The sequence below is a fragment of the Dromiciops gliroides genome, chromosome 5, assembly GCF_019393635.1.
Source record: "Dromiciops gliroides isolate mDroGli1 chromosome 5, mDroGli1.pri, whole genome shotgun sequence".
Classification (NCBI taxonomy): domain Eukaryota; kingdom Metazoa; phylum Chordata; class Mammalia; order Microbiotheria; family Microbiotheriidae; genus Dromiciops; species Dromiciops gliroides.
This window is the reverse complement of record NC_057865.1, coordinates 289105081-289121786: the sequence shown is the minus strand read 5'-3', so window position 1 is coordinate 289121786 and position 16706 is coordinate 289105081. Positions and strand designations below refer to the sequence as shown.

General features: G+C 48.7%; 2 protein-coding genes across 3 annotated transcripts; both read right to left on the bottom strand.

The window, feature by feature from the left end:
- Positions 1-1662: 1662 nt before the first annotated feature.
- Positions 1663-3905, bottom strand: LOC122729055 (galectin-1-like). Its single transcript, XM_043967719.1, has 4 exons — positions 3772-3905; positions 2891-2970; positions 2304-2475; positions 1663-1809 (listed from the first exon to the last, which is right to left on the bottom strand). The coding sequence occupies exons 1-4, from the start codon at positions 3778-3780 to the stop codon at positions 1663-1665; spliced, it is 408 nt and encodes a 135-aa protein (XP_043823654.1). The 5' UTR covers positions 3781-3905.
- Positions 3906-11721: 7816 nt separating this feature from the next.
- On the bottom strand, positions 11722-16274 carry LGALS1 (galectin 1). Of its 2 annotated transcripts, none has more exons than XM_043967379.1 (4): positions 16015-16274; positions 14314-14393; positions 12446-12617; positions 11722-11948 (listed from the first exon to the last, which is right to left on the bottom strand). In XM_043967379.1, the coding sequence occupies exons 2-4, from the start codon at positions 14388-14390 to the stop codon at positions 11802-11804; spliced, it is 396 nt and encodes a 131-aa protein (XP_043823314.1). In that variant the 5' UTR covers positions 14391-14393; positions 16015-16274; the 3' UTR covers positions 11722-11801. The 2 variants fall into 2 exon arrangements, with proteins under 2 accessions (XP_043823314.1, XP_043823313.1); XM_043967378.1 differs by having other exon boundaries at positions 16110-16269.
- Between the last annotated feature and the right edge of the window lie 432 nt (positions 16275-16706).

Genomic DNA, 16706 nt, shown 5'->3' with positions numbered 1-16706 from the left:
GGACATACAGCATCCTTTGGCCATTGCCTGTGGGTGCTGAGCCAGAAGCAGTTAGGATACAGAATGTCTGAGAGCTGATCTCTTGCTTTCTTCCAGTCCTGGTGGGAAGAAATACTGGGATTTATCATATTTCAGAAGATGAAAGGAGAGATGACAGGCTCACAGCAGGGACCTTGCAGGCCAACTAGTAGAACTTCCTCATGTTACACAGGAGGAAACTGAGGCATGGGAATGACTTCCCCCTATAGGAGCCTAAGTGTAGAGAGCTGGAAAGACCTTGGAGGCAAAGCTCTTCACTTTATGCCAGAGGAAACTGAGCCTCAGGGACTTCTCTAAGGTCATCTAGACAGTGAGCATCAGAGGTCAAATGCAAACCCAAAACCTCTGACCCCAGAGCCAGTGAATTTGTTCCATTCTATTCCCATCCTGGCTGCAGATCTCTCTCAGCTTCCTTAGGCTGATCCTCCAATGGACCCAGGGCTTCACTGGTTTGTATTTGGCATCCTTTCAGCAGGGGGGAGATGTTGTCCACAGTCTGTGGTCTGGTCCTTTCCCTTCACTAAAATTCAGAGCTTCCCCTGCAATTACTCCTATGGGAAAGCCCTACACCATTGCTAATCAGGCATTCACTAGACCTGTTCTTTGCTTGTCACCCTTTTGTGTGGGATGGCCTGGGTTCCTGCCAATCTGGGTAGGTCCAGGGATCTCTTCTCAGAATCAGGTGATGCACATGTCTTTTTTTTTCTAGATTTATAAAGGTTTCATTATTTATTTATTTATTTAGTTTGGGTGAGTCAATTCCGATGAAGTGACTTCCCCAGGGTCACACAGCTAGTATGAAGTGCCTGAGGCCGAATTTGAACTCAGGTCCTTCTGACTCCAGATCCGGTGCTCTATCCACGGGGCCATGTAGCTGTCCTTATATTTATTTATTTATCTATCTATCTATTTATTGTTTGTTTGTTTATTTCTTTCTTTCTTTATTTTTGTTTTGGTGGGGCAATTGGGGTTAAGTGATTTGCCCTTGGTCAAACAGCTAGTAAGTGTCAAGTGTCTGAGGCCAGATATGAACTCAGGTCCTCCTGAATCCAGGGCTGGTGCTCTATCCACTGGGCCACCTAGCTGCACCCCCTTTTATTTATTTTTAATATTATTTTTTAAAAATTGTTAGATCCATATTCCCTCCTTCCTTCTGACCCATCCCTTGCCCTTTCCTTTTTTTTTTTTTTTTTTTGGTGATGCAATTGGGGTTAAGTGACTTGCCCAGGGTCACACAGCTAGTACATGTCTGAGGCCAGATTTGAACTCAGGTACTCCTGACTCCAGGGCTGGTGCTCTATCCACTGTGCCATCTAGCTGCCCCTCCTTGCCCTTTTAAAAGACACTTAATATGGTATCAAGTAGAATCCTGTTTTAAGCATATGAAAAACGAAGATGAATACAAGCAAAATGGGAATTTTTCTCATCTGAAAATTACTAAAGGACCCAAAGTGGAGAACCCTTGTCCTAGAGAGTCCTTTTGCCCAAGCCCAAACCCAGGCCTCTGCCCCCCAGACCAGAATAATACAGACAATATCACCTGCTATCATCACCAGGACTTTTATTAGTAATAAGAGATGCCTACAAGTCAAGAAGGATGTGAAGGTGGCTTGATGGAAGAGCTCAGGAGAAGGCCAGTTTTGAGACATGGATGTCACCATCAGTTCCCAAGTAGTCGAGTTTGGTTGCTTTAGTGCGATTTGGGAACTTCAGCTTATGGCCATCAGGCAGTGTCACTGTAAAGTAATCCTCCTCAAACAACACGGAAAGCTGAATGACAAGAGAACAGAAGGAACTGAACACTGAACCCTGGGCTTGCAGACACAGGAACACCTGGGTTCAAATTCCACCTCAAGATACTTATTACCAGATACTGTGTGACCTGGGGCAAATCCTATCTTCATTCTGAGCCTGGCTCCCCCTTTGTAAAAAGAGGGGGTCAGACTATATGGCCCCTGAGGTCATCTCCAACTCTAAATCTGGTGTCCTATTATGTGTGCTAGGACACCCTGAGTCTTCCCTTATCCTGTTGGGACCAGGTCCCTTCCCAGCTCCCTCTTTGTCCCCAGGCTCTCCACAGCTCCAGGGATCCTGGGTTTCCTGGGTATGACCTTGAGAAAGCCACTGACCCCTTCCTCCTCTAGCATTTCATCTTTTCCCATCAGAGTTTGCTTCCAGGACTTTTCTGTCAAATGGGATGGATCAGATCATCCCTTGGGTCCTCCCCAGGTAGAACAGTCCCTGCTCTGATTCTGGGCTCTTACCTCCACCACAGTTCTTCCTGTAAAGGGGAAATGCGAGTCCCTTTGTTCTTCGCCCCACTTCCCATCCACCATGCTGTTAAAGACAGTCTTGCATAAATCATCTTCGTGGTTGAAGCGTATGCTGAAGTGCATGTCAAGGTTACTCCCATCTTTTCCCATCTCTATTCTGAAACTGGGAATTGAAAACACATCTCCATTATTGGCATGAGCATCAGAGACTTGAGAACCTCCCCCTCAGAGAATCCCTGAGATAAAAGACCCCCAGAGAGACTCTCACCCAATCCTGACCTGAAGCCCCATGGCTTCTCTTCTGCAGTACCCTCACCTTGTCTAACAAGTGACCATTGGACCCATTTGACTACCTCCAGAAACATGCAGCTCACTACCTATCCAAATGGTCCCATCTGGCTACAGGGAAGATCCTGTGGGGAACTTTTTCCTTATGTGGAGTCCTAGATCTGCCATCTGGAGCTGAGGCAAAACAAATTTCCTGCTTCTAATCAAGGGTCATGGGTAATCAGGTGGGGAAAGGCTTCAGCTCTCACCCAGGGTTCATTTGTGTCTTTTCCATCCCATGTCCCACTTACTGCCTGAAACTAGGTGGTATCCTTCCTACTACGTTTATGGTTGTTCCAGGTGTCAGGTTCAATTTTCTGCAAAACATTGGCTGAGGAGAGGAAGCACAGCAGAATTAGGCTATAGCTTTGTTGTATTTTCCTGTTCTTAATCAAAGGAGAAGTAATTGGGGGTGGGGGGCAGTTCAGGGAGAGGGAATCTTATGAGCTGGTTTCCTAGAGAAGAGGGAAGTAGTGTGTTTGTGAGGTCAATTAGGTATTATTTTAAGGTGGGGGGGGGCACTAGGGCATAGGAATCACTTGCCCTTGCCTTGCCCCTTCTGCCATCTCTAGCCTCCTCCTTTTCCAATGGAGCCTCCTCAGCCTGGCCTCTTTCTGTCCCATCAGGCTGGGTTAGACAGTCATTTATCCAAGAATGTCTAATCCTCGGGAGAAGATTCATCTCTACTCCCATTCCCCGTCCCTGCCACCTGGATCCTTTCGCTTCCGTCTGCAGTCAAGGAAGGGCATTCCCCACATCCTACCCACACACCCACACCCGCACGCAGATGTAGCCCGTCAGAGTCGGGGTACACCGTTCCCCTAACTCATGCGAATTCCCACTTGCCCCTTGCTCCCCTCTCCCCAAGACCTGTCTGAACTTACCGACTTGTAGAAGACAAGTTGCAAGTGTGAGGGCATGGAAGGGGCAGCCCTTAGCAGGGCTGGGGAGGGGAGAGTGAGGGGTTGGTTAGAGGAGAAGAGAAAGGACCCCAGCGTACGGGGGGGGGGGCGGCGTAGATCATTCCTACCCTCTCCCGAACGCACGCGTCTCGAGTCTCCCGGATTATTTCACAGCCCCCATTTTTGGACCCTCAACCTATGCCCAGGATAAGACTCCCCTCAGCCTATACCTTGGCCATGACGGAGGATAAGAAATGCTCCTGAGATTCTCCTGCCTGCGCTGGGACCCCGGAGGATAACGTCCAACTCCAACCAGAGACAGTAAGTCAGGGAGCTGTAGGGCCCTTCAAATAGGCGGCCGGGCGCAGGGCTTCCTCAGAGTCCACACCCCGACACACCCCCAGTGCTCCCCTCTGGCACATTTCGCCAATCCAGGGCACAAAAGGGGAGGGAGCACAGATCAGGCGCTGGGCTGGCAGAATTGTTGAAGTTTTTCTTGGGCGATCAGCCCATGAAGGAGGAGACAACCCTTTGGTCACAATCCCTCAGCATCCAGCTCCATCCTTTTCTAGCTTTTCCCGCAACAGCTAATCCCGCACAACTGTCCTTTGGGGGATGGGGTTAGGGCGAGTGTTAGAGATTGGTGGGGGCACCTAGGTGATGTAGTGGATAAAGCACCGGCCCTGAATTCAGGAGGACCTGAGTTCAAATTCGACCTCAGACACTTGACACTTACTAGCCCTGTGAACCAGGGCAAGTCACTTAACCCTCATTGCCCCACAAATATATATATATATAGCTATGCTGGTCTGGGTGACTGTCAGCCCCCTGGCCTCCAAAGAGTCCCTCTGAAGGAGGAAACACTAATTAGAGGATGTCATAGCGTGGTAGGACCTAAGAAACCCTTTGGTTTCTTCACCAAACTGAGACCCTGGAGTCAGGTGGGCAGCCAGGAGCTGAGCCAGGACTTGTACCCATGTCCTCTGACCCCAAGTCCACTGCTCTTCCCATCAGGTTCCAGAATAGGGGACCCAGAGAAGCCTGCGTTTCTCTGGCCTGCTGTCAGGAAGCCCTGTCTGCATCATGAAGCTGGAGGGAGGCAGGCTGAAGTTCCTTGGAAAGGGGAGGCCATGAAGTCTCCCCTTGTACCTCTACTTTCATTGGGTCTCAGTGTCAGAGGGAGGGGCTGAGGGCGTCTGAGGGGAGGCTGTGTCCCAGGCTACCTGCCTCCCCTAGCCTGGCAGCACCAGGGGCCTCACTGGGATTCCTGCCACTCCCTTCCTTCAGCTGGCATGGCTGTGCTTTCTGAGGAACCTCAGCCTGCCTCCCTCCAGCCTCATGTGCACACAGGGCACAGAGTGCTTTCTGACAGCAGCTCAGCTTCAGGCACCTGGACAGACTTTCTCTCCTTAGAACTGGAGGCATGGGGGACATCCATGGGGTTCAATAAAGCTGGAGCCTCCCACAGACAGGAGATGATGGAGGTGGAGCAACTGACCTGAAAGGTCCTCTCCAGCCCAATTGTCTGATCCTGTGGCTTCTCCGGTTCCAGCCAGACCTAAATCCCATGTTCCTTTGTAGGGCAGAATTTCCTGGTCTCTTATTGGCTGGTAAAACCAAACAAAGGACTTCCAGAGCAGAAGAGTTACTGGCCAGTGTAGACACTGCCTGGACTGGGCTCCTGCTAACAGGTGGAGAAGCCTCTCTAGCCTTCAGGTTCCCATTATGTAAAGTACCAGTGTTAGGACATGACCACAAAGTGGACAGTTGGCTCTCTAAAAGGGGGTGTCCGGGTGTGTGTGTGTGTTCAAAGCTGCCCATTCATTCCTAAACCCTCTAAGGGGAAGATGACATCCATGGGGCTGGATTGAATCCCAACTGTATCACATCTGGCCTCACCCTCACTTTCCTACAATTAAGGTTTCCCAAAGTCCTGAGTGAAGGAAAGATAAAGCCTTCCACCACCCACCTCCCATTCTGTCCAATTGCAATGTGATCTTTGTTGGGGACGGGAAGCCACACCCACAGCCAATGAGGTCTGCTGCTGGAGCCCAGCCTTGCTCCCTCCCTCTTTTATACTCTTCCAGCATCCTTGGGTGGGGGGTTAGGGGACCTAAAAGGGAGCTCTGCTTTGCCAGGACCGTGGGAGGGATGAAGGGGCTGGAATCAGTCTCAGGAGGGGAGGCAATTGGGCTTGGTTTGGGGCTTGGGAGAAGAGGAGCCACAAGTGTCTATTCTGTCCTGTTGGCTGCTAGAACCTCCCTCTGCCTGGGGATCATGATTTTTCCTTTTCCAGCCTCTCCAAAGTTTGTGAAGTGCTGCTCTTGGCCTGGACATAGATGGTCCAGGGAGAAGCAATAGTTAAGGGAGTTGGGCTTGTCTTCATGAGCCTTGCCTGCAAGGACAGAGGCCTGTGCTACAGGAGAGGATTTAGCCTGGTTCTGCTCAGCCCGAGAGGCAGAAGCAGGAGGAATCTGGGGAAGGTGCAGAGTGACCTGTCCATTCTCTGCAACAGCAGGAGCTTCCCAGAAGTGGAGTCAGCTGATGCCAAGGGGAGGGAGTGTCTCATTGTTGGAGTTCTTGGAGGGGAGCCCAGTGACCACTTGGGGGGAATGATTGAATGGAACAGATTATTTAAATAGATGTATGAACTCCCTTTTAAGTGGAGATTTGATGATTTTGTTAGGGGAAAGGGAGAGTGCCCTCATCTGGGATGACATTGTGTGTATAGGGAACTCCCAGGTGAGTAATATCCCATTCCTCAGCACAAGTCAGCAAGTTCTCTGCAACTTGGAGTCTTAGAGCAGGCCCTCTTTGACTGCTTTGTGTCATTGACCCCAAGGCATTCTGGTGAAGTCCTGCTGAGAAAATAGATTTTCTTGAGAGTAGGAGAAGGTGCATTTCATTTGTAGTTCAGTGAAATGAAAGAACTATTTTTTTATCACCTCCCAGCTCACAGATCCCTTGTGATCTCTCCATGGATCCCAGGGAGATCTGTGAACCCCAGGTTGAGAACCCCTATCTCAGAGAGTTCCCTGAAGTAGTGAGGTTAGGAGACTTGGGAGGTGGGATTTGAAGCCAGGTCTTCTTGACTTTGAGGGAGGCCATCTCTATCTACCTTTATGCTCTCTCTGTCTGGCGACTCCCTTTGTGGTGGCTTGAGTTCTCTGGGTCTGGGGCGGCGTCTTTTCCTGGTGGCTCGAGCAACTGAAGACTGTCCAGGTTCTGGTGACTTAATTACAGAAAACCCTAAATTCCTTTGAAATAACTTAATTGGAAACGGTCTGGGGATCACATAGGTTAAGTTTAGAGTTAAGAGTATTTATCTGTATTTCTATTTTTCTATGTCCTTATCTTTTATTTTTATTAGTTTTTCCTTTGTTGTTTAATTAATTCCCAAGTAATAAAATCTGATCCTTCTTTGAATTAAAGCTGTAAGGCTCCATTCTTATTGGCCTGGGAGAAATATCTAAAAAGCTCAGTTCAGACGGGAGGGGGAACCTAAATTTCCGGGACCCCAATATTCTGGTGAGTGATCCAAATAACGCTCCATATATCAAATTATGTCCCTCACAATGCCCTACTTTTAACTATATTATGACTCCAACTTATGGAAACTGAGGATGAGAGAATTGGAGTGCCTTGTAGGTGTAGGTGCTTCAGTTCTCCCTCAGGAGAGGAAAAACAGGCAAGGTTGAAACAGTAGGCAAGATGGGGAAAATAAGATCCCTTCTTTTCACTCAGTGTCTAAAAGGACACTGGGTCAGAGACTTCTCTGGGGCCCCTAGCCTGGGTCTCATCCCCTGGCTGCCCCCGGGGGGGGGGGCCTTGGGGTCCCTGCCACTCCCTCCCTTTACACCCTATGGATACTTCCCCTGAGGATGAGACACAATGAAACCCAAAGTGCAAGGCTATAACATTAAACACACACCAACAGGGGGTGCCAAAGTGCACACTGACCTGGATTGGGAGTCAGGCAAAGCCTGAGGTGAGGTACCTCAGATACTTGCTAGCTTTCTGATCCTGGACAAGTTTCTTAACTTCTTTTTTTTTTTTAATTTATTTTTGTTTTTGTTTTTGTTGTTGTTGTTGTTGTTTTTGTGGGGCAATGGGGGTTAAGTGACTTGCCCAGGGTCACACAGCTAGTAAGTGTCAAGTGTCTGAGGCTGGATTTGAACTCAGGTCCTCTTGAATCCAGGGCCAGTGCTCTATCCACTGTGCCACCTAGCTGCCCCCAAGTTTCTTAACTTCTGCCTGCCTCGGTTTCCTCCACCTATGTAATGGGTGTAATACTGGCCCCTACCTCCCAGAGCTGTTGTGAGGATCAAATGAGATATTTGCAAAATGCTTTGCAGACCTTAAAGAGTTGTCTATCAATGGGATTGTTCGTCCTCACAACAAGCACATAAAGGAAGCTTAATCAGGATGCCCACTTAAAAAATCACCAAAGGGAGGCTCAGATACTTTGAATGAGTTTTCTGTAGTTACATGGTATTGCCCTTTGGGCTACAAGAGGACCACAATGAAATCACTGTGTCATTTAGATCAAGTTGTGGTCTTTTGGCTTGTTGCTGATCAGACGAATATCAACTTGGAACACTCTACTAGAGGTTTGGCAAAAATAGTACATCTGATCATTTGGAGTGGAGATGTCTCTAAATGTATGTATCTAGACTTTATTTTGAGTTGCTGCAGTTCTTCTTCTTCTTTTCTTTTTTTTTTTTTGGTGAGGCAATTGGGGTTAAGTGACTTGCCCAGGGTCACACAGCTAGGAAATGTCAAGTGTCGGAGGCTGGATTTGAACTCAGGTCCTCCTGAATCCAGGGCCAGTGCTGTATCCACTGTGACACCTAGCTGCCCCGAGTTGGTGCAATTCTGCAATTCTGCTTCCTTTGTAGACCACAGGACCTTCTTTGATATAAGCAAGCCATGCTGGCTGGTTCTGTGCCAGGGTCTCTCAGGTTTTACAATTCATTCTAAAGTTCTTCAGAGAGAGCTTGAGAGTGTCCTTGTATTACTTCTTCTGACCTCTGTGTGAGAGCTCATCCTGTGTGAGTGGTCTCTAAAACAGTCTCTTAAGTAAACTGATGTTTGAAGTTCAAATAACATGACCAGAAAAGGGCTTAACGAATCTCCCAGAGTAGGTATGAAAAAGATGGTTATGTGTAAAGTGCTTAACAAACCCTAAAATGCTACAGAAATATCAGTTGGTGCTGTTTCTTTTCTTTTTTAAAGTTGCTGCTATTTCTTTTTTTTTCTTTTTTCCTTTTTTTTTTTTTAGTGAGGCAATTGGAGTTAAGTGACTTGCCCAGGGTCACACAACTAGTGTCAAATGTCTGAGGCCAAATTTGAACTCAAGTACTCCGGACTCCAGGGCTGAAGTTTTCTCCACTGCACCACCTAGCTGCCCCCACTGCTATTTCTAAGGGAAATAGGATTAGACAATGATACATGTGAAAAAATATGAGGATCTCAGTGGACCTCAAGCCCAGTATGAGTCAACAGCATAACATGGAAGCCCCCCTGCAAAAGATTCTGCAATCTCAGGCTGCCTTGGGAGAGGGATAATAGCCAGTGAGTAGAGGTCTGGTGCTCCCACTGGTTTTTTGTTTTGGTTTTTTGGTGGGGTTGTGAGGCAATTGGGGTTAAGTTACTTGCCTAGGGTCACACAGCTAGTAAGTGTGTAAAGTGTCTGAGGCCGAATTTGAACTCAGGTCCTCCTGAATCCAGGGCCGGTGCTCTATCCACTGTGCCACCTAGCTGCCCCGCTCCCACTGTTTTGTGCCCTGGTCAGGCCACAGCTGGAGTGCTCTTGGATTCTGATTTGCACAGTTTGGAAAGGACAAGTAGAAATCTGTTTAGGCATGCAAATGAAGGTAACCAGATATAAGGGGCTCAAACCTTCCACCTCTCAAGGTTTCCCTTAGACCCCTGAGGGGAGAGAGAGTAGCCACCCAATGTGGCCCTAACCTTCTGGTCTGACTGTGAGTAAGGAGAGGGAGCCCAGAGCCTGGGCTATACCTGTGTTGTGTAGGCTTGTCACATGGAGGAGGAATTTGCCTCATTGCTCATGGCCTCAGAAGGAGAACCAGTGGGTGGGAGTTACAGGGAGGCTGGATTTGCCTCAACATAGGGAAGAACTTCCTCAGAATCAAAGTTCCCTGACAGTGGAACTGATTGAGCCCCCCCCCCCCCATTTTAATGATGTTCAAGCAATGGCTTGTCCTGGGGCTTACAGAGAACATTTCTGCCTGGGTGGGATCTCTGCAGGCAGTAAATGGCAGAGTCAGGATCTGAACATGGCTCTCCCTACTCCCAGTAGTAAGAGCTCCCATTCTTACTCTTTCTGGATCACTTTCCTCATAACAACCCTTATTTGGTAGGTGGCCAGGAAATCCCACTTTCCCCATGTGATGCATGAGGACCTTACAACTCAGAAAGGTTGAGTGAATGGTCTGTGCTCACACAGCTGCCATGTTTGGGAGCTAGGACTCAGAACCAGCCTTTCTGATTCATAGTGGGTAGGGTGCTGGGCTTGGAGTGAGGAGGGTCTGGGTTCCAATGCCATTTCAGGGACTTACAAGCTGGGTGAGTCACTTCCCTCCTGGGGGTTCAGTTTCCTCAGTGGTAAAATTCAGGGCATAGCCTTTGACTTGTGAGGTCCCTTGTAGCCCTAAATCTAGGTTCTAATGTTTCTAAAGGGTCAAAGTGTGTAAAGGGCACTGAGCTTTGTGGGGGGTGGGGTTCACAAGGATGTATGAGACACTCAAGGAATTTATTATTCTTCAGAAGTGGAGAGGAGGGGTCACCGGCTCATAGAAGGGACATCAGAGGCCATCTAGTCCAACTTCCTCGTGTGACAGAGGAGTAAACTGAGGCAGGGAGAATGACTCAGGCCTCCAGTAGCATAGGTGTAGAGAGCTGGATGGACCTTGGAGGTCAGGTTCTTCATTTCACCCCAGAGGAAACTGAGGCACAGGGACTTCTCCAAGGTCCCCTAGGCCAAGAACATCAGATGTCAGATTCAAACCCAATACCTCTGACTCCAAAGCTAGTCAAGGTCTTTCCAATCTTCTCCCATCTTGCTTCCAGATAGCTCTGAGCTCCCTTAGGCTGGTTCTGCAAGGGACCCAGGGCTTCACTGGTTTGTGTTCAGCATCTTTCCAGCAGGGGGGCTTGCCCACAGTCTGGCCTGGTCCCTTCCTTTCACTAAGAAACAGAGGTTTCCCTGCAATTACTCCCATGGGAAAGCCCTTCACCATTGCTAATCAGGCATTGACTAGGACTGCTCTGTGCTTGTACCTTTTTTGTGTGTGATGGCCTGGGCTCCTGACACTTTAGGGAAGCCCAGAGACCTCTCCTCAGAATCACGTGTTGTCTTTATTTCTTTCTTTTTTATTTTTATCCAGGTTTTAAAATTTTATTCTTAACATTCTTTTTTTGAAAAATTCTGAATTCCAAATTCCCTCATTCCCTCCAACTCTTCCCTCACCCATTTACAAGACAAGTAATATGGTCTCAAGTAGAGTATGGTCTTAACCATGTAAGAATGCAGATGAAGACTAGGAAAACCAGAAGGTAGCAACAATCAAGATGACAATTTTTCACATCAGAAAATTACCCATAGACCCAGGTGGAGAACCCCTGTCCTAGAGAGTCACCAATGGGCATTAGATGTGAAAGGATGGGGGCAGTTAAGTGCCACAGTGGATAGAGCACGGGCCCTGGATTCAGGAGAACCTGAGTTCAAATCCAGCCTCAGACACTTAACACTTACTAGCTGTGTGTCCCTGGGCAAGTCACTTAACCTGAAGAAGAAGAAGAAGGAGGAGGAGGAGGAGCAGGAGGAGGAGGAGGAGGAGGAGAAGGAGAAGGAGAAGGAGAAGGAGGAGGAGGAGGAGGAGGAGGAGGAGGAGGAGGAGGAGGAGGAGAAGGAGAAGGAGAAGGAGAAGAAGAAGAAGAAGGAGGAGGAGGAGAAGGAGGAGGAGGAGGAGGAGGAGGAGGAGGAGAAGAAGAAGAAGAAGAAGAAGAAGAAGAAGAAGAAGAAGAAGAAGAAGAAGAAGAAGAAGAAGAAGAAGAAGAAGAAGAAGAAGGATGTGCCCAGGGTGACTCAGCCATCCTTCCCAACCCCAAACCCAACTCTCTATATCCAGGACCGGAATAACAGAAAATGCCCCTTGTTATCATCACCAGCACTTTTATTAGTAAAAAGAGAAATCCAAGAGTCAAGAATGGTCTTAAGCTGGCTTGATTGAAGGGCTCACTCGAAGGTCAGACTTTTGAGCTTGAAGTCACCATTAACTTGAAAGTAGTTAATTGTTTCTAGGTTAAGTCGATTAGGAAAATTGATCTGAGAGCCATCAGGCAGCTTCACAGTAAACTGACTCCCCTCAAAGGCCATGCAAACCTGAATGGGGAGAAGGCAGAAAGAGCTGAACACAGAACCCTGGGCTTGCCGACAGGAAGATCTGGGTCCAAATTTCATCTCAAGACACTCACTAGCAGACCCTGTCATCTTGGGTAAATCATTTCTTCATTCTGAGCCTCAGTTTCCCCCTCTGTAAAATGAGGGGTTTCGGACTACATGGCCCCTGATGTTCTCTCCAGCTCTAAATCTGGGGTCCTATTATGTGTTATGGGACACCCCAGAGTCCTCTCTTATCCTATTGGGGCTATGGCCTTTCCCAACTCCCTCCCTTCCTCCCCCCACCCCACCTCAAAGGATGCTGGACTTCTTGGAAATGACTTTTGGGAAGCCACTGACACCTTTCCCCTCTAGCTTTTCATCTTTCCCCCATCACAGTTTGTTTTCAGGACTCTTCTGTCAAATGCCAGGGATGGATGAGATGAGCCCTTGGGTCCCTCCCAGGTGGAACAGTCCATGCTCTGATTCTGGGCTCTTACCTCCACAGTGGTCCCTGGCAGAAAGGGGAAGTTGCTTTCCCTTTGTTCTGAGCCCCAGGAGCCTTCCTGTCTGGAGTTGCAGACGATGGTGTTGTTATCATCAAATTCACTGAATCGTGGGTTGAAGTGTAGGGCAAGGTTAAGTTCATCTTGTCCCAGGTTCAGCCTAAAGCTGGGAATCAAGAACACATCTCCATCACTGGCATGGATCCCAGAACCTTGGAAACCCCCGACTCAGAGAATCCCTGACTGAGAAGCTTGCCAAAGGGACTCTTGCTCAATCCTGACCCAAAGCCTTCTCTTCTGCAGTACCCCTCCTAGCCCACCTTGTCTGGCAAGAAGCCATCTTACGTATTTTACTACCTCCAGTGACAGTGAGATCACGAACTATCCAAACTGTCCTTTCCAGCTACTGGGAAACTTCTGTTAGGACGTTTGGGGTCCTAGCCCTGTCATCTGGGGCTGTGGCAAACCAGCTTGGTGCTTCCAATCAAGGGTCAAATACAAGCAGGTGAGGAAATGATTCAGCTCTCCCCCAGGATTCAATTAGGCGTGTGTATTGACACCTTGGAAATTGGCAAGGGCTACAAATCAGGATGGAATTTATTGTTTTGTTCATTGTCTAGACTTAAGAAAGTTATGGAGAAGATGGAATAATGAAAATTTAACTGAAAAGTATGATGTAAACATCCCTCACTGGGTTGTTAAATATTACCAGTATTTCCCTGGGTGCTAGCCTCAGAAATCCCTCCTCAAATACAGCAAGCCCTGCCCCCTCCCCCCAGTTATGTAATGTTTGTTGAACTGTATTGTGCATTTGTTGGAGGGTGGTTGGAAGAAAAACCATCTCTGGGTAGAACAGCTTTTCCTCTTTTTTGAGAGGCTTGAGCTTTGAGTCCCTCATCCTCTAGGAAGCCTCTCCTAATTACCTCATTAACAGTGACCTTTCTCTACTCTGAACTCTTGCAGCTTTCTGAACAAGCTGCTGTCTTGGTGAGTGGTAAGGTTATTTGGCAGCAGAGTGGGCTAAGAGCCAGGGGAAATAAGTGGTTTATAGGACAAACCAGCTATGCTTCTGACTCATTCATTAGGTGACCTTGGATAAGTCACTTTTCCCTGAGACTCAGTTTCCTTTAATCCCCTCCCCCCTGCAAAAAAAGGTTATATGAGATGACTTCCAAGGTCAGATATTCTGTGGTATATGATCATTCTCAGGGTTATGAGGAAAAGACTTTGCAAACCTTTTTTAAAAACCTGCTAAATTAAATAATTATTCATGATTATTACATACCTGCTTCATATGAATCTCTCTCCATACCCCAAATAAACTATACACTTCTGTAGGGCAAGGATCTTGTCTTATTTATCTTAAGAGCCTTCTTAGTCTATGTAAGGAGTGGGCAGGTCTAGATAATGTCGCCCATTCCTCCAAGTTTGAATCAACTTCCCAGAAGTCCTTGCAGGTGGCTACTGCTAAGCATAACCAAGAGAAGGAAGCTTAAGGGGGTTGGTAGCCAGAACCAGGAGTCCTCTTCATCCTTGGATCACACAACTCAAAATACCCTTCAAATCAACTTTGTAATTCACAATGTGATATTGTTTGACTTCTCAATGGGTGGGGGACAAGCTGGAGAGAGGAAACCCAGGGCCCTGCAAGGATTTGTCAGGAAGTGATTCATTCTAGAAGATGCTGCTTTCTTTTTCAATCCTCCCCCCCCCCAAACCTGAGTTGGCCAACTGCAGCCACTAGTCTGCCCATGCCACACCCTCTGCCTGCCTGGCTTCTGCAGAGGAGGCTGATGAAGCCCAACAGAGCCCAAGGACCCACATCTGGGCCTCTCAGTCTGATCCTTCCCATCCCCACTTACCCCTTGGCATCAGGCAGTACATCTCCCACTATTTTTACGCACACTCCAGGTCGGAGGTCCAAGTTACTGGCAACCATTTCCTGAAGAGACCAAGCATAGCAAGGTTAGGGCTGCCTAGGAGCTGAGGCCACCAAGAGCTTCCAGCTGGGGTGGGGCCACCCTCCAGGAAGGTTCCAAGAAAGCAGACTCCTCTGGCTAGTTAGTGCTGAAGTGGGGGCCAGTCCCAAGTTCTGTGACCTTGGGGAAAATCCTTCATGTCTCTGGGCCTCAGTTTATTCATCTGTTCAATGAGGAACTAACTTAGATGATTGATCCAGTTCACTTCTCATTTTACAGATCAGGAAACTGAGGCACAAAGAATGAAGAAGTGAACTGTCCCAGATCACACAAGTGAGTGGCAGAATCAGAAATGGAATCCAAAATTTTCCTGAGTCCCAGGCCCATGTTCTCTTTGTCCCACTGGAACTTGGACAGAAGGGAGAACAGAAGTTCTACCCCAAGGGTAGGAGATAGACCATAGCACAAAGGGGAAACTCCCTGGCAGCCAAGTCAACCTTCTTTGCCTTCCCCATATCCTGCCCTCCTCCTCATTCCCCCAAAGCTGCCCTCTTCTCACTAAGCAGTGAAGGAAATCTTCCCCACCCCACCCCTCCCCGGGGAAAGTTTTCAGTAAGCGCTTCCCCCATTCTCCAGAGCTAAGTCTAGTCCCAATCAAGGACAGGAGGCAGAAGAGAAGGGGAATAAGTAAGAGAAGAGGAAGTTCACAAGGAATGGGGAATCAAGCATGACCTTGGCAGAAGGAATTTACTTCTCCTGTCTGCACCCCCACCCCCTTTAGGAAACAAGTAAAGGAAGCAGGCTAGGACAAATGTATGGTATCTTGCTGTTCTCTTTTTGTGGGGGGAGGCAGGGCAATGAGGGTTAAGTGACTTGCCCAGGGTCACACAGCTAGTAAGTGTCAAGTGTCTGAGGCCGGATTTGAACTCAGGTTCTCCTGAATCCAGGGCCGGTGCTTTATCCACTGCGCCACCTAGCTGCCCCCTCGCTTGCTGTTGTAAATTAATGGAGAAGTAATTGGGGGGCAAGGGGAGAGTTATCTTAATGAGCTGGTTTCCTAGAGAAGAGGCAAGAAGTGTATTTGTGAGTTTATGCGGTGCTATTTTTAAAGGGGTGGAGCCAGGATTTGGAAGGACCTGAGGAATGACTTGCCCCACTTCTGCCATCTCCTTTTCCAACGGAGCCTCCTCAAGCTGGACTCTTTCTATCCCATCAGGGTGGATTGGAGTTCACTCTAAGACTGTCATTCATTCCAGAAAGTCTGATCCTCTGGCAGAAGATCCAAATCTGCCCCTGTGCCCCCTCCCCGTCGCTTCGCAGCTTTCCTTTCGGTCTCCACTCAAGGAATGGCATTCCCCCACATCCTACCCGCACCCCCACATGCAGATGTGGCTCCTCAGAGCCAGAGGACACCCTAACTCTAATCCACACCAAATCCCACTTCCCCCTTGCTCCCCTCTCCCCAGGATCCTTCTGCACTTGGCATCTTGTCAAAGCTCTTGGGACCAGCGGCCAGGCATAGCCGACAGCTGCAAGGGGGAGGGGAGGGAAGGGCAGCCCTTGCGAGGACTGCAGTGGGCACGGTGGGAGGTTCGAGAAGGAGGAGGGAAGACGCAGCCCGTACAGAATCCCTCCCCAACAAACCCTTCTCAAGTCTTCCGACTGCTTTCAAAGCTTCAAAGTCAGACGATGCCACATTCCTGAAGCCTCAGGCTATACCCTGGACAAGGCACACTCACACTGGCCATGATGGAGGATAAGAAATGGTCCGGCGACTCTCTTGGCTCCGATGGGATGCCGAAGGATAACGTCCAGCTCCAGAGATGGTGATTCAGGGCGTTGTCCGACCCTTTATATAGCAGGTCCCCACTCTGGGCTTGGCTGAGTCACCCCTCCTCCCTCTGCCCCAGACCCTCCCTCTCGCACTTTTTGCCAATCAAGAGTCGCAGAAGGGGCGGGGTCGTATCTCAGAGGCGGGGCCAGCGGAATTTTTGAAGGCTTTCTTAGAGGGGCAGCCAATCAAGGAGGAGACACCCCCCTTTGGTCACACCCCCCCCACATCAAGCCCCGCCCTTTTCTAGTCTTTTCCCCCACATCCAAACTCCAAAAAACCCTGTCCTTTGGGGGATGGGGGTGGGGGAGAGTGGTGGGGAGATTGAGGGAGAAATGGAAAAATAGTTTTAGAATGAAATGGAATCCGATAGTGGCGGGAAGGGGCTGGAGGCCCGCTGAAGGGGAAGGTCGTATTCCGGTCTGGGTGAGAGTCAGCCCCCTGGTCTACAAAGAGTCCATCTGCAGGGGGAAATCCAAAACAGAGGATGCCACAGTGTGGAAAA